The 23,194-nt window shown below is 37.2% G+C and overlaps 1 protein-coding gene across 3 annotated transcripts in view; it reads left to right on the forward strand.

Annotated features, from left to right (window-relative positions):
- Positions 1-23,194, forward strand: part of ETS1 (ETS proto-oncogene 1, transcription factor) — a 186,718-nt gene that overhangs the window by 52,986 nt on the left and 110,538 nt on the right. For all 3 annotated transcript variants that reach the window (XM_074303828.1, XM_074303831.1, XM_074303829.1), the window contains exon 3: positions 3,224-3,368. In XM_074303828.1, the coding sequence (XP_074159929.1) occupies positions 3,224-3,368 (145 nt within the window). The remainder of the gene's footprint in view (positions 1-3,223; positions 3,369-23,194) is intronic.

The raw sequence follows: 23,194 nt of genomic DNA on the forward strand, positions 1-23,194 counted from the left end.
CAGGAAAAGATTAACATCTTCCATGATGAGCTCTTCTACAGAAAAAAGAGGACTATTTATTCCCAACCCACATACATTATCATCATCCCCCCCATCTATAGTTTATATTTTCATGCTTAATAGTTCATATCCACTAAAGTTTACTATAACAAACAATGATTAAATTACACATATATATCAGCCATTAATACAGTGTCTGGCATAGGATAAATGCTTAATAAGTGCTTGTCACCTAGCATGGCCTATCAATCTCCTTATGAGTTTTAATGACAACACAAAAAGGAAATTGAGGTTACTTAGGGTTTGGGGGTTTCTGTCATCTTGTTTTTAGACCCTATTCTTCTGATACTTGATAAGACTTGACTTTTAACAAAAAATTCTCTTAATGTGTCCTACTATTCAGGTAGATGTCCTACTGTGTTGAGGTTGTTGCATGTTATATGACATAATTCTTTTTGATCTCAGATAAATTAGCATGAATTGGTGACTAAACTGATACACATGTTAGTAGCTTATTCTAGCTATGGAAACTAAGATAGACTTTGTTGTTGTTTACTTGTTTAACTTTCTGATCTCATTTGGGGCTCTCTTGGCAGATACTGGAGTGGTTTGCCATTTCCTTCTTCAGCTCATTTTACAAATGAAAAACTAAAGCAAACAAGATTATGTGACTTGCTCAGAGTCAAATAGCTAGTAAGGGTCTGAGGCTGGATTTGAACTCAGAACTTCCTATTCCATGCCTGGTACTTGATCCACCATACCATCTAACTATTCAGAAATGTACTTTGGCAAAACTAGAATCAGAACTAAAAACTCTGTGTGTGTGTGTGTGTGTGTGTGTGTGTGTGTGTGTGTGTGTAGAATTGTATAATCAACCCAAATTTTATTATAAGTGGCTGTAAACATACACACACACATATATATGTATAAACCTATATATAGATATGTACATGTGCATATACATATATAGACTTCTGTGATTATTTTCAAAGATCATAATGTATCAGTTAGCCTTGCTTGTGCTAATGGCTATTTCCTTTCTCCTCCTCTAAACTGAAGCCTGGGTGCAAATTTACAATTTAGGCTCCTGGCTTTAGAGATGGAAATGATTTTAGAGAGAGAAATCAGTCTAGTCTAACCCACTCATTTTACAGATGACCAAACTGAATATGTATGTGCGTGTGATGAGATCTGAAACCAGGTTTCCCTACTCTCCAGGACAAGCTCTCTATACTTGTAGCATTTTTCTGTTCTAAAGCTATTCCAGAGCAAGGTGACATTCATCCAACTGAGATGAGCAGCCCTACCAGCAGAAAGGGGGCACAGACTCTATGACAATGAGAGGTTGTTTTAAGACCTAGACTTCTATGATAATTTTCAAAGATCATAATGTATCAGTTAGCCTTGCCTTAATGGCTAACTTTCTCCTTTCTCCATTAAGCTGAAGGCTGGATGCAAATTTACAGCTTAGGCTCCTGGCTTTAGAGCTGGAAGTGATCTTAGAGAGAGATCAGTGTAGTCCAACCCACTCATTTTACAGATGACCAAACTGAAGCCAAGGTTAACTGGCTTTTTCTAGACCACACAAGTAGTGAGAAACAGAGCCAAGATTTAACCCCAGGTACTCCAACTTCAAACTCAGAGATCTTTGCCACTGTACCACACTTCTAGGGTTTCTTGGAGAGAGACTATTCAGGAATAGAAAGAATTCTGTCTAGAATCAAGACTGGATTTTTGTACTGGCTCTGCCATTTAAAACTAGCTTGGGCAAGGTACCTAATCAACCAATCAGCAAACATTTATTAAATACTTACTGTATGCTACCTGTGGGTTAAGCACTAGGTAATGCATGCACAGTGAATGAAACTATTCCTGATGGCAAGAATTTTATTTATTTGTACACAAAAGGGGGATAAATGATATTTGCACTATATGTGGTAAGGGGTGATTATGGAGCTCAAATAATATTATAAAATAGTCTATAAACAATAGGTTATAGGCAATGTAGTATTTTTATAATATATTTTTGTTGTTCAGTCATTTCAATCAGATCTGACTCTTTGTAAATACTTTTGGGATTTTCTGGGCAAAGATACTGGAGTGGTTTGCCATTTCCTTTTTCAGCTAATTTTTCAGCTGAGGAAACAGAGGCAAAAAAAGGGTTAAGCCCAGGGTCATACAACTAGTGTCTGAGTCTAGATTTGAACTCATGAAGATGAATCTTCCTAACTTCAAACCTAGTATGCTCTCTACTGCACCACTTAGCTGCTCAAATATATTATCTACTGTAACATATAATATGCACATATACACATACTATATACACATGTACATGTACACAAATATGTACAATTAAATACATGTAGCTATAATATGTTATGACATAACATTAAATCGAGTATATTCTATTATATATAATCCTATTGTTTATAGCATGTTATATAATCTAATTTGATTCTACTATCGCCCCTTGCTGCTTGTAACATTGTATATGAAAAAATAAAGACCTTGCAGGCAGGGATTGTTTTGTTCATTGCATTTGTATCCCCATTGCCTAGTGCTACATTTTTTGTTTTAATGTGTCCAAGTCTTTGTAACCCTATGTGGGATTTTCCTGGCAAAGATATTGGAATGGTTTGCCATTTTCCTTTCCAGCTCATTTTATTGATGAAGAAACTGAGACAAATAGGGTTGTGACTTGTTCAGGATCACACAGCTAGTGAGTATCTGAAGCCAGATTTGTCAAGTCTTCCTGACTCTATACCTGGCACTCTATCCATGTCACCATGTATGTGTGTGTATATATATATATGGTGTGCATATATAATGCCTATATGTAAGTGCACATGCATGTGTATCTATGTGTCTCTGCATACATGTGTGCCTATTGCATACATGTATAAGGGAGGGAGGGAAAAGGGAGTGGGAGAGGAAGAGGGAGGAACAAGTTACATAAATATGAACTGTTAGAACTACAATGTCCCTATCCAGATATATTTAGATGATTTGGGGATTTAAAGCTAGATGAAACCATAAAGGTTATTTAGTCCTATTCCCTTTAGACATGAGGAAATTAAAATCTAGAGGAATGAATAGATTTGAGGTAAAATAAGTTAAAAACAGCTGAGTTTGAATTTGTACCTAAATGAAGCCTCTGCTCCACTGACTGCTAATTAAAGTCATTTTCCTCTTTCTAATATGATTTTTTTTCTCTTGGGCACAGAGACAAGGACCTGTCAACACCTATGAAGATCCTCGAATGGCCTGTGGCTTTCAACCTACTTGCTTCCAACAGAGAGCATGCTACCCATTCTGGGAGGAGATGGCCACTCAGGAAGTTCCTACTGGCCTTGAAAACTGTGGAACAGGTAGGATCAATGAAAAAAGGGTCTAGGAAAAGAGACTAGGTTAGGAAAAGAAAACAAACATTTAATAAGGCTACTCGTCCTCTGGAATGACCCTTCCAAAGGAAATACCAAGGTGGGGAAGAGTGCTGTGGTTTATGTGGGCATGGACACTATTTCCTTCAGTTGAACAGAAGTAGACCTGATCAATCCATTGAGAATCTTCACTCTCTGGTGGCAGGGGGACTAAGTTTTAGTTGTATCTACTTTAACTAAATAGTCTCAAAAAAAACCAGTTTTCCAGTAGTGCAGTCTATGGTTGATTTTATGATTTATATCAATTCCAATTTGGTTTTATGACATGCCAATTCCAATTTGGCTGGTAGTAAAAAGACCTACTAATTTTTTAGCTACCAATTAATTTGTATCTGAATAAGGAAAATATAAATGGATCATTTATATTTGGGGACAGGGAAGGTGGGGAGGAGTAAACCTGGGATTGGGGGCTTAAAGATTCGCTAAATTGACACATGTGGCTAAATACTCTGACTTGGAAGCATAAATGCTTCATTTCAGTGTATGGGATGTTGAATCTATGCAGGGAGATTGGTGTTTTAGCAAACATCTCATCACCTTTTCAAAAAGTGAAATCTGGGTTGTACAAACAGATTTGTGGGATTTTAATTAGATGATCTACTGACCCATGAGAAGTAAAAGGCCAGAGATTCTAGATATTTAGGCTTACTTTCATTTTACCTTAGGAACTGCGACTTCTCACAAAACACATTGCATCTTTTATCTGCTTGTCTCACTTCACTGATCATAAATTTCTGAGTTGGGAGGGTATTACATTAAAGGTGCTCAATTCAAACATTAAATTCAATTTCTCATGAGAACATAGAGTTAAAGTAAGCCATAAGTTTCACAGGCAAAACCTGAATTTTCTCCTCAAGTCATCTTAATTAATGAATTATATTTTTATTTTATTCTGCATTGTGCTTATACTTTACCCTGAGTAATTCCTCTTGGGAAAAAAGTCAGTGGAAAAAACTCAGTCTGTAAAACCCAACAATATGTTTTAATCCTATATGCCTCTTTTCCACATAGCTCTTTAGTTAGGGATTTCTGGGGTGTGTGTGTGGGGTGTCTTTATTTTTTTAATTATTTTTTCTCTAAGTTTGAGTTTCAAAATCTCCCCCTCCTAGCCCTTCTTTCATATATATGCAAAACATATTTCCATATAACCATGACATAAAAAAGTAAGAAAAATTAAAAAGTGAAAAAAAATCATGCTTCTATCTTCATATAGAGCTCATAATCTATCTCTTTCTCTCTGGAAATAGAAAGCATTATTCATCATGGCACTTTTAGTTAGGATTATCTCAGATCATTTTATTGATCTAAGTAAGTAAGTCTTTCAAAGTTGTTTATAATTTATATTGCTGGGTATTATAGTGTATAATATACTCTTGGTTCTGCTCACTTTGAATCAGTTCATTGGAGTCTTCCCAGGTTTTTCTGAAACAATTCCCTTTGTAATTTTGTATAGCACAAATAATATTCCATCTTAATCAAATACTAAAATTTGTTCAACCATTTTCCAATTGTATAGGCAACCTCTTAATTTCCAATTCTTTGCCATTATGTAAAGAGCTACTGCTATAAATATTTTTGTACATATAGACTTTTTTCTTTTTTTAAAATCTCTTCTGGATATAGATCTAATACCATAGTATGTACAGTTTTATAGTCTTTTAGGTATACTACCACATTGTTCTCCAGAATGATTGAGCTACCTTATAACTCTATTAAAAGTGCATTAATGTCCCAATTTCTCCACATTCCTTTCAGCATTTGTTCTTTTCCTTTTCTGTCATGTTAGCTCATCTTATGGGTATAAAATGGTACCTCAGAGTTATTTTAAAATGCACTTTAATATGTACTTAAGATACTACTAATCAGTAATGACTTAGAGCATTTTTTATGTGACTATTGGTAGCTTTTATTTTTTTTTTTTTGTCTACTGAAAAATTGCCTGTTCATATCCTTTGGGCATTTATCAATTGGGAAATGATTCATTTTTTTAAAATTGACTCAATTAGGTATTTTTAAAGTTAAAAAAAATGCATTTGTTTGATTTAGGAAAAAATATGAGAGGGAGACAGAGTAGTAATAGAGTTAAAGAGACACAGGGAGAGAGTGTGTGTATGTGTATCTGTGTGTGAGAAGAAAAGAGAGAGAGAAAGAGAAAGAGAAAGGGGGAAGAGAAAGAAGTAAGAAGGAAAGGTAGGAGATGAAGAGGGAGTGGCAAGAAGAAGAGAGGGGGGAAAGTAGGATGGCAAGAAGAAAGAAGAAAAAAATAGTTCAAGGTTCTATAATGTTAGAGGATTAATTATATTCTTTTTCTGTTTGTCAATTTCTCAGTTTAGAGCAGAACTGACATGATACTGGATTATAAAAGTCCTGTTCTTTCATTCCATTAGCTCTTGTTGGCATTTGAGATGTTGAATGGTTGTCAAATGTTACATAAAAAAGCAAAGATACTCCATGGACTGAACCTTTGGGAAACAAGTATCTTGGGTTGTAATACCCTGCCTGTTGTTAAGAAGAAGATAAAGGTGATGGTGGTAATAGCTGACAACTATATAGCCCTTGAATTAAGGTTTACCTAGCATTGTACATACATAATCTTACTTGGTCAATTTGAAGTTCCTGACATGCCTTTTCTCCTTTGTCTACCCAAAATATCTGTTTATTACATGGGAATGCTGGGAAGAGAGTAAACATTTATTAGTCCTCTATCATATATCAGGAACTTTGCAAAGTGTTTACAAATATCATCTTTTTTGATTCTCACAAGAACTTTGGAATAAGGCACTACTGTTATCATTGTCTTACAATTGAAGAAATTGAGGCAGACAAATTAAGTGACATACCTAGGGTTACATTACTAATGTCTGACATTGAATTTGAACATTGTCTTCCTGATTTCAGACGCAGTGTTCTATCTACCACATCACTTAGCTGATGAAAAGATAGTGAACAAATTTCTAGTTCAGACTCTGAGCCTAGAAATTGGGATTCTTTAAGAAAAGTAACTTTTAGTAACATGCCTCTCTAAAAAGGGTAATTATGTTCACACATTCATGTTTCCTAAATATATATATATCTTTCTTTCATCTCTTAACTCTTTGGAGCTCTTACCCTGGAATTCCACCAGCCTTACATTCAAGCAGGAATCAAAATACAATTTTTTTAAACTAAAGACTTTACAATCCTGGGCACCTAGATGGCAGAGTGGATAGAGTACCAGCCCTGAAGTCAGGAAGACCTGAGTTCAAATTTGGCCTCAGATACAATACTTCCTAGCTGTGTGACCCTGAACAAGTCACTTAAACTCAAAAGCCTCAGGGGGTAAAAAGATTTTACATTCCTGTTGCCTCTTTATATCAGAGAAACTTCTTTTTTCAGATGAGCTGGGACTATTTTAATATTCTCTCTCCTTAACATTTCCTAGCTGTGTGACACTGGGCAAGTCACTTAACCCCAGCCTCGGGGGAAAAAAAAATTCTCTCCTCACAAGTTTTCCAAAGGGAGTTTTCAAAAGAGAATGAATAAGATAACATATATGAAGTATATAAGACATTTCAAGATGAAGCTGCTTTTGGAAAAAAAAAAAGTGAAGTATTATTATTACTGTAAAGTACATATTTCTCTACACTTTACTTGTTATTGGATGGTGGAGTCACCTGGAGCTGTTCAAGCTAAGGAAGGAGGGTCAGTACAGAAATCCTCTTTTATTAGAATGATAGCTATTTCGCAAAGAAAGCAACATGAATTGTAGCTCACAAATGCCATCAAACTTCCATTTGAGATGTAACCCTAACCAGTTGGGGGCAGTCTATGCTGTGAACAGAATGGAAATGTCTCCCTCCATCGAAAGCTCCTTCTAATAGATGAAAAATTGTCCGTGGCCTTGGTCCTGTGTGGTCTTTCCTTCTCTCTTAATGCTGTCCAGAGAAAGGAGGGGCATGCATTTATCTGGGCTGCTTTCCAGTTCTCCAATGGTTGGATATAAGTTGGGAGAGAGTTGGTAGTAGAGTATGGAGAAGGGAGGTGAAAACATGGACCAAACTAGTGACAGTGAGGGAGAAAGAAGGGAGAGACAGAAATAGAGAGAGATCAAGAAATACAGAGATAGTGACAGAGACAGAGATAGAGATAGATAGACACACACACACACACACACACATACACACACACACACACACAGAAAGAGAGAGAGAGAGAGAAATATTCTGCATTTATTTTTCATTTTCTTTTATCCTATTTATAACTCCAGTTTCTTTCTCAGCCTCAGCCTCATGGCCACTCCTCCTCCCCACCCCTACTCCCCTTCAAGAAGGGATGAATGGACTTCTTTTCACAGGGACTGCACATCTGTTGGTGACTGGAATACCCAACAGGAGGGGGTCACTGAAGAATGCTTAGACCCTCTCATTGTAGCTTTCCCTTCCTCTTCTCTTGATTCACAAAGAGCTTAGACACAAGGGAGATGGGACATTTTGAGGGGGAAAAGACAGAAAGAGAGAAAGAAGGAGAGAATAGACAAAGAGAAAGAGATAGTTGGAATGCAGAAAAACATGACAAGAAGAGTAGTAGGTAACTGTGGGACTGAGTGAAATACAAAGACAGAGGGAGAGAACAATTAGAAGGGGAAGGATATATGGAGAAAGCAGACATGTAGAATTGGACAGATGGTACAGGTTGATACAGAAGGGAGAGGTGGATAATGAAAAAAGAAGGGGAAGAGAAAACATACATGGGCATGTGCACACCCCTCCCCCCCACACGACCCAATAGGTAAAAAAATAAAAAATTAAAAATAAAAGAGATATAAAGACCTAGAATAAGATAAAGGGAGAGAGATAGGCAAAGACAACAAGAAAGGGGGAAAGATGAATCTGAGGACATTAACTATAGGGCTAAATAAAGAAGCCACATTTGCATGCAGTTGTCTGTGCAGCTGTACATTTCTTCATGACAATCTTGTAGTCATCATTTTCTTTCATTTCTACCTCCTCCTTCCCTTACCCTCTCCCTGCCTCTCCCCCCTACCCCCATCAGCCTGGAGCCATTAGCAAGAACCAATGGAGGCTGAGCCCAGGAGTTCCTCATGAATGAATGGGCCCTTTCTATCTCAGCTTCTCGTCATCCCTCAGTCGGGAGCCTTGGGAATCAATGGAGCCCCTTACACAAGACACGGCTGCAAAGTCTGTTTCTGTTTATAGTCTGACTGGAGTGGATCCCACTGACCCCATACTCCTTTCTTCCCTTCCTCTGTCCCTCATGACAAGGATTTCACTCCAACTCCACTGCTAAGTTTATTCTGTAATTATTCATTTTTACATCAATTCCTTGTACCATTCCTCCAAGACACCAGTATCATTTCCTCTCACTTAGCAGCATGATACTTTCACACTACAATTCTATTTAGAAAGGGACAAAGTTTGTCATAAGTAATTTATAGATTGAAGAACTAGGGCCCCAAAGAAGATTCCAACTTATTTGGAGTCAATCTATTTTGGAATGATATTGGAGTACAGGTGGTATCCTGAGTTCCAGCTGAACTCCTTAAACATATTGGATCTGCTAATCATGTCTCAGGTGACAATATTTAATTCAATTCAATTCAACATTTTAAAGCACTTATTTAAAAGGCAAAAACTTGAAATAATACCTGCCCTCAAAGGGCTTACATTTTTATTCTGACATTGGTAATGATGCTAGTGCTATTAAGAGAACACTATTAATTAACCATCAGTGTGAAATGCCACTGAATCATTTTTTAGAAAAGGCAGGGGGAGTTGTAGTTCACCTATTGATCCACAGAAATGGGGATGTCTTTGCAACAAAATATGCATTTGAAAATTTACTGGTTAGGGTTAGGGCATATATAGTGTGTGGTCATGGAAAAGAATGAATGATTATTGAATTAAATTGGATAAAGATATTACCTCCTCCTCTCCCCCCAAAAGGATCAACTTAGGACTTTAACTTCAGTTGTGTGGCCATCCAATTGGAAATCATTCTGGGTTATAACTTAATTTTTTTTTTCTTTCCAATTATGTTTTTTGCTGTTTCACTCCTCTGAAAAGATATAATTACTCTTTTCTCAAGAGAAAGATCCAAATTAAAAATCTCCTTCTCTTTTTCCTCCTCTTTTCTTTTTTTTTTTCTATCTATAATTTTTGTTTCAGTATCTGGATACATGTGTTAAATAATGTCTGTGTTCCATTTACTCCGAAAGTCTGTCATTGATGACTGTGGGTAGAATCCTATTGTTCAGTTGTGACTGATTCTTTGTGCTCCCATTTGGAGTTTTCCTGACAAAGATACTGGAATGGTTTATCATCTCCTTCTCTAGCTCATTTTATAGATGAGAATACTCAGGTGACAGAATTAAGAGACTTGCTCAGGATCACACAACTCGGCCAGGAAGATGAGTCTTCCTAATTTCAGGCATAAGGTGCTCGCTACAATACTATCCAGCTGCTTCATATTGGGTGTTATAAGGAGACATAGGGAAAGAAGAGAAAATGCTTCTTTCCCAAATGTAATTTTCAGTGTAATACTAGAGAAAAAAAAATCCCAGGCAGAACATGTTGGATATTTTTGAATAGAGGGTAGATCCAATAAAGAGGTGATTTTATGTTGCATGATTATTAGCTTCTGTTTTTTAAAAATTTACTACTAAAATTCCAAAAAGAAAGAATTTCTTTCCTAAATAAACTAAAAGTTCAGGAGCAGAAGTATCCAAGCTCACAGTTTCTTCTGGCATCTTCTCAGATGGCTGAACGGCTGGGGGAAATCAAAACTGGGTGAGTGTTTGGAAAAGGCTCTCAAAAACCAGGTGGAAAGCCTCAGAAGGACAAACAGACTCCTACAGTCTGGCTTTTAAGTGTAGAAGAATCTGAATGTGATGCCAGAGGGACTTGTTAAATAGAGAATCACCTTGCATTGAAATGTTTATTCTGATAGCAGGTTGTTTTTTTCAATTGACCATCTCAAGAAAGCTCTGAGGTTTTATGAATGGTGTTTTAAACTGTTTCTGCTGAGGTTATCTGCTTGCATTTTGGAGAACTTGTCTACTGCTTTATCCTTTTTTTTTTTTTTTTTTTACCCTATTTCAAATTCTTTTTTCTTGGAAACAGGTCTCTTCTTATTTGTATTCCATGGCTGCTAAAGTATGAATATGACTCCAGAGAGAAGTAATAGGTTGCTAGATTGTGACCTGGAAAAGACCTAATTTGGTCTGACCCCCACATTTTATAGATGAAGAAACCGAGGTCCAGAGTGAGTGACTTATTCCAAGACACTCAGTGTGGCAGAAACAGATTTTGAATTTAAGTCCCTTTATTTTCAAATCCAGAATTTTCTTTACATTATGTTCCCTTGTAGGTTGACAAAATTTTCTAAATAAAATAATTTGAACTCTCCATTCCTTTATTTTTACTAAATTAATGGTGAATTTGTATTAAAGTATCTAATCTGAAAACCATTTTTAAGAAAAATTATTATAATAATTTCTCAATTAGCACATCTTCTAGGAGCAAAATCCCTTTTAATAAGGTCAATCTGGATTGGGGAAAGTTTTGGTTCCCTTGGAACTAGTTGGAGTAAGAGAACCTAGTATTGATCTCTCAGGCACAGACAATTCACATAGGCTAGATCTGAACCTAGTTTATGGAAGGGATGAACTCTTAGGTCTTTTATCATCTATTCCCCTGGGAGTAGAACTGCCACCATTTGAACCATGTTATTGGATGGAGCTTAAAGCCAGAGACTCAGAAGTGTCCCAAAGATGTCTGCAATGTCAAGAGTGTTACATATCTCTTTAAAAAGGAGGAAGGAGAGAATTGCCTTGCTCCATGTAAAACACAGAGAGATTCCACATCTTGGAATATAGCCTAGAATACTCCTGTATTATTTTTATGCATGGTAATAAAGCTTCTGAAAATTAAGTATCAGTTGTTGGAATGTGTCCTCTTCTTTATAGGAATTCAATGTGCTTAGAACTGGAAGGAACTTTTAAGATCATCTAGATTAGCCTATTTTATTTAGACACAAGGAAACTGAAGTACAGAGAAGTTGCCATTTGTTCAAACTAAGTCAGTGAATCAGAAAGCATTTGATAAGTACTTATTGTAATGACATGTTCCTAAGGATACAAAAAAAGCAAAAACAGGCACTGTCCCCAAGCAGTTCATGTTCTAATGGGGGAAAATAACTAGATACTTACAAGACAGATTCAATCCGATTGGAAGGTAATATCAGATTGAATATCATGTGCAAGCAATAGCAAAAAGGTCAGAGGTATAGAGCTGATGGTGGAAGTGAAGTGTATGAACATAGAAAATTTGGAAGGATAAAGGTTGTGAAAAGCTTTAATTGTCAAAGAAAAAAATTTGTATTTGACCTGAGAGGTCATGAGGAGCCATTGGAGTTTATGGAATAGGGAGTGGTATGATCAGACTTAGACTTTAGGAAGATTACTTTGACAGTTGAGTGGGAAATGGAGTGAGAAGAAACTTGAAGCAAAACTGATTAAAAGGATATTGCAAAAGTAGAGGCAAGAGGTGATGTGGGCCTGAACTAGAATTGTGTCTGTGTGAGTAATGATAAGAAAGAATAGATGTTATGAAGCAGAAATGACAAGATTTAGAAATGGATTAGATATTCTGTGGAGTGAGAGAAAATGAAGAGTAGAGGATGATCTCAAGGTCATTAGCCTGGTTGTCAGGGGTGATGTTTTTGCCCTTGAGAGTAATAGGGAACTTAGGAAGAGGTGAAAGATTGGTGGGGAAGAAGTTCTGTTTTGGACATATCTAGTTTTAAGATAAATGTCTCTGATTTGAGATATCCAAAAGGCAGTTTGTATTATAGGATCATCACAGAAGCATTAAGTAAAAGAGGTAGGTTTCAAACTCAAACCATCTGACTTCAGATCTTTAAATAAAATACCCATTTGGCTTCAAAACACATCATAGGTTCAGTGTGCATATATATGTTAGTGCCATTTACTTTTCTATTTCACTGAATGAAGAACAAAACACTTATCTTTCTATAGTGAATACATTCAGGATTTTTCTTGACATCTTGTTTTTTCATGAAAATCAATCTAAAACAGAATACAGCATAACTTGTCCTCATTCTCATTTGACTCATTTTAATTTCTTTGAGGCCTTGGGCATGTGGGCTGGTTCCTGTTTTCAGGATCATTTTACTAGCACCTACTGCATTAGAAATTCTCAGCATGAGCTGAAGGGCATTAGATCCTTTGGAAGGAAAGTGTTGTTTCATTTAGCTACTTTATTTGGATTTAAGAGAACAGCAGGAACTGGGAAATGTCAGGATAGATGGGAAAAGCCACTTTCTGTTCCTCTCACCTCCAAAGAGGCTGCCCAAATCCCCTTTTTTTTCCCTGTCTTTTTGTTTTTATTTTTTAAATGCAGTCTTGGAAATGGCTTTTCTCCAAGCCTCAGGCCACTGTCCATGGCTAATTTGCTGACACTCAGCTAGTGACTTCACCACTCCCAGTGTACTGGGTCCCATTTTCTTTAAATGAAAGAAAAAGGAACCACAGTGGGGACCAGAGTGATTAAGTCATTGCCTTAAGGGAGAGAGATTTAGGAACTGGAAGAGTAATGACTCTGTAACATTATAAGATTTCAAAAGCATTGGAGGAAATCAAGGCCCAGAAAGTGACTCCTTTAAGAGTCTATCTTTGGTAGGCAGATCTAGAATTAAATCATTGGATTCTTACTTATACATCCCAGGATAGCTATTTCTCAAAACTCTGAGACTCAACAGCAACTGCTTGGAACTCCCAGAGGAATAAGAGGATTGGGGGTGGGGGGAGAATGTAGGGGGGAAGCAAAGTTCTCTTAACTTTTTCAAACCACAAATATTTAGTCCTAGTTGGGAAAAAGTCCCTGGGGCATGGAGTCCTTATTTGATTCAAACTGTTTGACCCCTCCCTTGTAACTTTTATACATGGGGGCTGAACATGGGAGATAATGTTCACCCAAGTCAGTGACACTTGGCTTTGGCTAAAGAGCAAGAGCAGAGCAACAACGAGACTTGAGCAGTCTGGATGCTGCTCAGATCTGTCTGTGAATGGAAATCATTGGGTGGGTGGTTGATGTGAAGAGCTGAAGTTCAGCAGAGAGGAGTGTGTGTAAGTGTAGGGGGTGGGAGTGAGATGGAGTGTGTGGGGGATGGAATCTTGGAAACAGCCTGTTTTTCTCAGTGTCTGGCAGCATGGAGACTCTTACTCTCTCTCCAGATGTTCGCTGTGTTTATAGCTGCTGAAGCAGGAGACCAAATTCCCTCATTAATAAGTTTCTTTCTTGCACTATAGCCAGGGGTCTCAGCACTGAGCCTGCAGCTGGAAAAGAATTGGGGTGGGGAGGGGGAAGTGGGAGAAAGAGGGAGGAGGTGTGTTCATTCCCCTCCAACTCTCTTCCCTCCACCCCTGCAGTCCTCCCAAAATACACTAGTACAAAAAAAGAAAAACACCAGCAGATTTTTTATTTCAGAGAGTAAACACTTGGGCCATGGGGGTCTGGAGGTTATGGGAAAAGAGGAAACCATCAGCCTAATCAGGCAGGCACACACTTCCCCTGCTGAAATAAAACAGAAATCATTGCTCTGCAGAGCTGGTGAGGAGGGGGGTGGTTAACCCTGGTGCTGCCAACAAAATGAGGAGCTAGACAAAGCTAGGAACCGAGGCGGAGAGCTCTTGCGTTGTTTGATCAGTATTCTCTGGATCCTGATGTAGGAGAAGGTTTGAGAGTCAGACACTGTAATTTTTCCTCACTGGTGTCTACCAATATGCCAACATTCTTGTGAATTCACAGTAGGGGATGTATCTACAGAAGCCCGTCTTTTAGATAGACATGCACACGTATATATTCTCAAGCTATAAATCTATGATCTCACAAATGTAACTATATGTCTGCTAATACAAATATCAAATATTCATTAAATTCTCACTTTTTATTATGCTAAAGAAGAAAAATATATAAATACATAGATATATACATATTTGTATATATACAGATAGATAAAATTGACACAATACAGATTCTGAACATAGATTAGATTTTGCAAGAGGTTGGTAGATGGTTTAGATAGGACAGATTATTAAGAGAACTTATGCTTTCTACCTTTTACATGAAGAAATAAGTTCTATTAATTGCATGAATTTTAATGAAAAATAGATTCCAGTTTTTTTTTTTTTTTAAAGAGTAAACCTATCACATGTCCTTCAGCTTCTAGTCATTCATTTTCCTCCAAGTTGTCTGTTGAGAGAGTACAAATGGCTTATTGGCTAGAGGTCATAGGTCAAACATGAGACCTAATTGCAGAATGAGGAAAAATTACCTTTCTATTGATGTATGGTGCAACCTTTGACTCTCAAAGGCAGCTAGGGTTAGTGGCCTGATGCCAGGCAGTTAGGAACTTCCAGTTCGAACCCCATGGTCTTATCAGTTAGCCATGTTCCCTTTCTCACTTGCAAGAGATCTCAGGGGGTATGTTTTGCTCTGTCCACTCTTTGCATTGTAGTTTGTCATCTTCATGACTCCTGAGGAACTTTGTTTCTTAAGGGCTTTTTTAGGCCAAGAAATGAGTTCTATTGATGCTTGAGTTTATCCTTGCAAATAGGGTCACTCCTCAAGATTTTTACCAGCCTTCCACACTCATTTCCCTGTTGTAGAAATGATCATTTCAAAAGGTAGAAAGCAGATTAAATTACTGTGGAACTAGAACTATGGGTTACTCATTTCCTTAAGTTCTTAACTGTCTGATCATTGATTTATTTTAGTCCCCATCTAATTTTTGCCAGATTTTGAGCTTAGGTGTCCAGCTACAGGGAATACTATTGATATCTTTTCTACAGATTCTCCTTTACCTAGGTTTATTCAAATTTAAGTGGACTTCATTTTTGTAGACTTCATTTGTTCATTTATTCATAAATAATGCATCAAATGCAGAGCAATAAGATACTGGATAAGATACAAAGATACATAAGACATGATTCCTGCTCTCATTGAACCCATGGTCTCTAAAGGCAGAAAGCATAGTTTCTTTTTACCTTCTTCTCTTCTAATGTCTCCTTATTGGCTATTCAACATGTTGAAAAAAATCAACTTTCTTTAAACTCATAGATGTCAAACACCCTCTTTCCTCTTCTTGGGAAAATTTGCTTTGTACTGTAGGAAAATTACACTTTGATCTGCCTTTCATGTAGATTCCATTAAACAATAAGCTTTTCTGCAGCATTACTATCTCTAAGAGGGGAAAAAAATGGTAATGTGAATGGCAGAGTAAGTGCCTGTGAAGAGTATAAATCCTGGAATCAGGGCCCTGCCAAAGTATACACTAACAGCCAACCAGAATAGTTGCTCCCCAGAACAGAGCCTTCTAATGTAGTCTGTACTTTGTGAGAAGGTCATTTTTCTAATTTTAGGTGTATTTTCTGAACTATCAACCTGTTACCAGCACAGTTACTATCAAAAACATACTTGGACAGAAGGAGATGTTTAGTCATCTTGAGTTCAAGGAGCAAGACTCTCTATCAAAGAATATTGGAGATAGGAAGAGTAAGAGAGCAGTATTCTACTGGAAGGAGCCCTGGGTAAATACTCAGAAGCTATTGTTTGGATCCTGCTTGTCCACTTCATAGCTGTGTGAACTTAGGCAGGTTGCCACCTCTCTAAATTTCAGTTTTATTATTATTTATAACACAGAGCCATTAATGCCTATACTGACCAGCTCAGAGGGCTATTACAGCAAATAAGATAATAATAAGATAAATAATAAAATAAACAATGAGATAAAACCCTGGGCAGTTGGTTGGCACAAGTAGATAAGAGTGCTGGAAAGTCAGGAAGACCCAAGTTCAAATCCAGCCTTAGGCACTTACTGGCTGTTTGACCCTGGACAAGTCAGTTAAACCCATTTGCCTCATTTCCTCATCTGTAAAAGTTGGAACTAGAGAAGGAAACATTAAGCCCCTCATATCTTTGCCAAAAATATCCCCAAATGGGGTTGTGAAGAAGCTAGACATGCTGAAAGGACTGAATAACAGTAGCATGTAAAATCTTATAAAAATGTCAGTTGCCATAGTTTAATCCCATTTGTTTTTCCAATGAGGAAATTCAGTTCATGATTTTCCAGGGTTATATAATTAGTAAGTGGTAGAGATGGGCTCTGAGTTCAACTCTTGACTTCAGAGCAATTTCAATATTTTTTTAAAATTACACATAATAGATTAGCAGTCTCCAGTACAATCATCATTTTAAAAAATATATTGTGCTATGGAAATGTTGTGTTATTCCATAAATTAAAAATAAAATAAATTAATTAATTAAAAAGATTACCTCTACTTGCATAGCCAGAGAAAGAGACTTCAGTAGGCAAGATGACCCTCTAATGTATCTTGCTGACCCTGGTGTTACCATCATTGAAGAATGATGGAAGTACTCAGTAAGGAAAAATTAATCCTTGTTGTCTGGTGAATTTGGATTTAGATTTCAACTTTGCCACTTGCTATCTGAATAATGTTGGGTTTGTGATATATCCATTCTGTTTTCTCCCTGGAAAAAATGAGGTTAGACTAACTAAACTATCTCCAGAATTCCTTCTAATGTTAGATCTATAATGTTTCATTTTGGAATGGAAGTTGTCTGTGACTTCTGGAAAGTGAAATATATGTGGATGATATGCTGAAAATCATCTTAAATGTCATTATGCTCATTTCAACTTAACCTAAGTATATTGACATGTCTTGCCTAGGGTCAAAATTTTAGGCATTTCATCCAACCAAGTTCACAGGTTCAGAGATCCTAAGTACTCCCAACCGGAGCCAGACTTTTCTAATTCTCATAATTATGTCCTCTTTGGGTTTGGTTTCACACATGATTTGGTTCAGTTTTTTCCTAACCTCAGACATATGTCTATGGATGTCTGCATTGTCCTGCTGCCTCTATGCTCCCAAAGCTTACATCCTTGAACTCCTTATCACAGCTGAACTTCTTGTAACTTTTAATGATTATAAGAGAGGATCTGTGACTATGGAGAAGTCTGGCATTGAAGTTAAAATGATCTTCCCACAAACTTTTACATTCTTCTACCAAATTTACATTGCCCCACCCACATTATCTCAGTCACATTTACCCGAATTACTATCCATCATACTAGTTCAGAAGGATACAAATATTTATTTGTAGCAGACACAGCCAATTGTCCATTAAGAGATTTTGTATAATAATCAAATTAAGAGATGAGATGGGGAAAGGCCAACATTATTTGTAGTACTTTGAATACCAGGTATCATCTTCGTTATCATCATCATTGTTAATATTTATGTTGCTTTATAGAGTTAGGAGTGAGCAAGATGTTTCAGTAGATAGAATTCCAGTCCTGAATTCAGGAAGATATGAACTCAAATTTGCCCTAAGATACTTACTAGCTATGTGAACCAGGTCAAGCCACTTAACCTTGTTTGCCTCAATTTCCTCATCTGCAAAATGGGTACAAAAATAGTACCTACTTTTATTGTAGAGATAAAATGATTTTAAAACACTTAACAGAGTACCTAGAACATAAGTGTGATATAAACATTAGCTATTATTATTTATTATCTATCACTTGACATATTCTAAGTCATTTTGGGGGGGTCCTTATAATTTAGTAAGGCTTAGCAGAGAATGTGCTTTATCAAATATAGTCCTAGAAAACTCAGGATTATGGCTACACTATAAGATGGCACTAGAGTAGGAATACAGTGAAGATTATTCTTTCTGAAATGTAACTCTGAAGAAGAAGAAGAAAGAAGAAGAAGAAGAAGAAGAGGAGGAGGAGGAGGAAGAGGAAGAAGAAGAAGAAGAAGAAGAAGAAGAAGAAGAAGAAGAAGAAGAAGAAGAAGAAGAAGAAGAAGAAGAAGAAGAAGAAGAAGAGGAAGAGGAAGAGGAAGAAGAGGAGGAGGAGGAAGAAGAAGAAGAAGAAGAAGAAGAAGAAGAAGAAGAAGAAGAAGAAGAAGAAGAAGAAGAAGAAGAAGAAGAAGAAGAAGAAGAAGAAGAAGAAGAAGAAGAAGAAGAAGAAGAAGAAGAAGAAGAAGAAGAAGAAGAAGAAGAAGAAGAGGAAGAAGAAGAGGAAGAAGAAGAGGAAGAGGAAGAAGGAGAAGAAGGAGATGGAGCTATAGTATTGAAATCTGGAGTCTGAAGCACAGTCTGGGCTGGGAATGAAGCATGATGGACCTGGGTTTGTCCCCAGAGTGGAGTATCCTGGAAGGAATTTGCTTATGAGGGAAAGGAGAACAGCAGGACCTAGAGAAGGTCCAGAGTGAGAAGGCAATTAACTCATGGTGGTGCAGTCTAGAGAGTCACCAGCACAACCAATAGGGAGTGAGAAGTATAAAGCATCTGTGAATTACATAAGAAGAAAGAATATTCATACTAATGAAATCATGAGTCCTTGAAGTTTTTGTAGATGATTTATACAGACTGAAATTTGCTGTTCTGAAGTTTATGCAGACACCTTAGATTTCTGTGCATGTCTATGCTACATTAGATGGCATCTGAGTTCCTTTCTAATTAAGACTTCTTTGAAATACTCAGTGGTGGTGATTAAATTTGAGGGAGGGATATGCTGGTAAATATTTAATAACCAGCTCTCTGGGGATAAAAAAATGTACCAAGGACACACTTTAAAACTTAAGCTGCATTGTTAACATTTTCTCCATCATTTTCTTGAATCTAGACAAACAGCAAAACAATAAATAAATGAAGCCTTAGTCTGTAGCATTTGCCAATTTCCAAGATATAAATGCTCACACTGAGAATTAATAATAAGCTCTTGAGAGCCAGTAAGAGCTGCCTCCAGCACACCAAATTAGAAATACCATAATTTCAGAACTGGAAGGAGTCTACGCTTTCATCCTGTAGATTAGGGTACGGAAGTCCAAAGAGGTTATGTGTGCTCAGAGTCAAATAATGCAGGAGAGATTTGAGCCCTGTCCCTGTCTCCAAATCTCACTCTGTTTCTACTATGTCCCATCAAGCCTGAATGTGAGAAGGCTGATTGGGCTTCCCTGTATTGCCATAGGCCAATGGCAAAGGGAATAGAAAAAAGATAGAGTGGACATGAGTGGTTATACAATAGAATAAAGGCATATAGATACATACAAATTTACATAGCTGCTCTGGGAAAAATGGTTCTCCTGATATACTTCTCCATGGTCCAGATTCTTTGCCCTCTATTTCCCCTTCTCTCAACTGGCTTTACTAGCAGTCAGAGTCTCTGAGCAATATTAAACACTAAAAAGTTCCTGAAAGGTTATACCCTTGAAGCTATACACAGTGTACATAGCACGTGCTGAAGTTTACACAGACTCCTTAGGCCTCTGAATAGAGAGACTAATTGTGGGGAAGCTGCTTTTCAGCATACAGGATGGGCTGTTCCCTGTGGGTTTTACTATCAAAAGGCTTTTAAAAGTGCAGTGTAGCCATTGTTGAATATTTCACAATGAATTAAATACCATTTCTCTCCTCGCAGCTGTTCCATGTGAGTGAGCGAAGAGTGCATTTTTTTCCCCTGGCAGAAGACGTCTGCTGTATAAACCTAAGCACTGGGGTAATGAGATTATTTGTGTGTGAATTCTTTAGGAAGAACATCCCTTTATTTTAAACTCAATATGATGCATGGCTGCTGCTCTGGAGAGGGGGAGAGATGAGGAAGAGAATTCAATTGAAAAGTCTCAGAGCAGATCTGGAAGGAGTCAGGGGTGGGAGGCCCAGAGATCAGGCCTTTTCTTCCTACCTTTGTACATTTATTCACTTTTCCCTAGAGCTGCCTGGATCATTCAAACACATTGACTGCCCTATGGAGGAGAGGAATTCTTTTTTCTTTTTTTAAAGGTAAAGAATTAATCATTTTTCCATCAGTCCTTCCAGAAATGTCTTTATTTTTCATGTTTCCTTGGAATTATAAGATCACTTTTGCTTCTTTCTGCACTTATTTTTATGTAAGAAAACTTAGATTATAAAGTCCACACAGAACACTCCTCCATCCTCATAATACTTAGGGCAGTTGACATTTTTTTTTTTCATTTTGAGCTCACAGTCTTGCTAGACTTAGGCAATTCTTCAAATCACATCCCTCACCCCCCCACAGAGAACTACTAATTCCAAGGCCCCTCCCCAATATCTCCATTTAATTCACTACCCAGCTTCAACTCAGACATCTCCTTGACTGAAACAGAGACTGAGCTTTGGGTGAGCAGTGAATTGGAACCAAGTATGAAATTGATTAGGCTCAAGTCTTAGTTGGTGCAAACTTAATGCCATTCTTAAAGTGTATCAAGGGATGACCAGCTGTTCTGCATCTCCCTTGAGACTAGAACAAGAGAAAATGGGATTAAATCATAGCAAAAGGGATTTAGCCTAGCTATAAAGAACTTTGACCCTAGAAAAGGTTATTAGAGGGGATTGTGAATTCTTTCTCCCTGGAGATTCTCCAGAACTGAACAGGCATCCACTCATTCTGAGGTGGTTTAGGTACATTTTCAATGACTTTTGTAGATTCTTTCCAGCCTGATCAGTAAATGAGACATTTGTAAGGAATGTACATGCTCAGTGAGCTTTTTTTAGAGAATTTTTTAAGGAGCCATCACTTAGTGAAGTGCTGGTTAGCTATGCAAGAAAAAAAAACAAAAAAAACCATATTTGTCAAAATTCTTGTACAAACAAGAGGGCAGAGGGAAGACTCCTACCATCTAGTTAGATCAGAGAGCACATTAAGACTGTAAAACTGAAATATTAACTCCTCTCATTCTCAATATAGCAGTAGTCTCTAAACTTTCTTGATTATGAGAAAAAAAAATCAGTAAAATTTTTTTAATTGAGCAGAGACTCCATATATATTTATGGTTTTATATATATAAATATAAATCAAATATAATATTTATATACATGATAAAAATATTAAAAATACAAATAAGAAAAGATGAAATGAAGAAGGAATAATGTTTGATCCTGGAGGCAATGGGGAGCCACTGGAGAGTTTGTGCTTTTTTTTTTAAATAGGAGACATGACATGACCAGGTCTATACTTCAACAATTGAGTGGAAAATGAATTTGGATTTGGAAGAGACTTGAGATCAGTTAGAAAGCAATAGTCCAAGTGGGAAGGGATGAGAACCTAAGTCAAAACCCCAGAAAAGTAGTGAATTCTGAAAGAAAAATAATGTAAAAAGGTCTTAAATGAGGATCTTAATTCACCCATTCATTATCCTACCCAAAAGGAAAAGGATAGGTGGAGACTGGGACTTTTGCCAATCACTACTCTTAAAATTACCTGAAGAGGAATGTCTGCCATAGTTATGAAGCAGTGAGGTGACACAGTGGATAGAAAATTGGACTTGCAGTAAGAAATATTTGAGTTCAAATCCATCCTAAGATACTACCTGTGCAAATCACTTTTCTAAGTCCATCAGTTACCCCATCTGTCAAATAGGGATAATTATAGCACCTAACTTTCCAGTCAAAATGAGATAATATTTATAAAGAACTCTGCAAAACTTAAAATTCTTTATAAGTGCTAGATATTATTGTTATTATTATTACTGTGATGTGAAGAGGTTAGGATTAGGTATGATGGTATGTGTATGGAGAATTTCCCAAATGCTGTTGTGGGTGCTTCAGTAATGTTTAGGGTAGACTTGCTCTGCAAAAGCCTAGACTGAATGAAGAAGATTGTGGGCATTTAAAGCAGAGGGAAAAAGGCTGATTAGGGAAGTGTTTTAGGTGATTGTGCTTGTATGAGAGAGAGATTCAAGTACAGGCTATTTCAGGTTGGGATGGAGCCAGTATTCCTTCAATCATATTGGATTTATTATATAACTCTTAGGATTATGCCTCAGCTCTCACGCTGGAGAGTAATGTGTTAGAAATCCCTTTTCTTTACATCATTCCTCCAGTTTGCCCAGAGTTCGTGATAGAAGTGGCCCATGGAAATCATTGTCTTCCTCTTTCCAATAGTTGTGAGAAGTTTGCTGTGAGGTAGTGGTATGGCATTTTAGAGACAAATATTTGTACACGCACACAAAGGCTTCCAATTTTCCTATCTGAGATGTTTGTTGTTTTATTTCTTCTTTTAACCAATTTCTGGGCACTGTATTGAGCTTGAGTAGAATTTTGCCCTAAGACCCATTAGGTCTGATCATGAAACCCACGAAGGAGAATGAAGCTGTTGTGAAGAAGCTTGAAAAGAGCTTTGCTTTTAATCAGGAAATATAGATTCCAATTCTACTTCTGTCACTTATGGCCTATTTGATCTGGCGCAAATTACTTAATCTCCCTAGGACTCAGTTTCTGTATCTACAAAATGAAGGGATTGCTCTAGATTGTCTCTAAAATGCATTTCAGTGCTAGATTTATGATCCTAAGATCCCGAAAGGCTCCATCTAAACATGAGGCAAATAAAATAATAAGATTCACTTTAGATGAAATAGTGCTAGGTAGGTTGCTTTGTTAAATTAAGACTCCCAGTCAAGGAGTTTTCCTAGATCTATACCTGGGATTAGAATGCCTTTCCATTGGTGCCCTATGTTTACTGAAATCCCTTTGGGTTAGGTAGCCTTTCTTCTGACATCTAGGTCTTTGTGACTGCTGGATTAGATTGCAATGTATTTGGGATTGCCTTTGAAAATCTGCAGGGGGCAGCTGCTTTACTATTGAGTGCTGCATTGTCTCCAGTGGGAACGTCCTGGCACTGAGGGCATC

Source organism: Sminthopsis crassicaudata, chromosome 3, assembly GCF_048593235.1.
Source record: "Sminthopsis crassicaudata isolate SCR6 chromosome 3, ASM4859323v1, whole genome shotgun sequence".
Taxonomy (NCBI): Eukaryota; Metazoa; Chordata; class Mammalia; order Dasyuromorphia; family Dasyuridae; genus Sminthopsis; species Sminthopsis crassicaudata.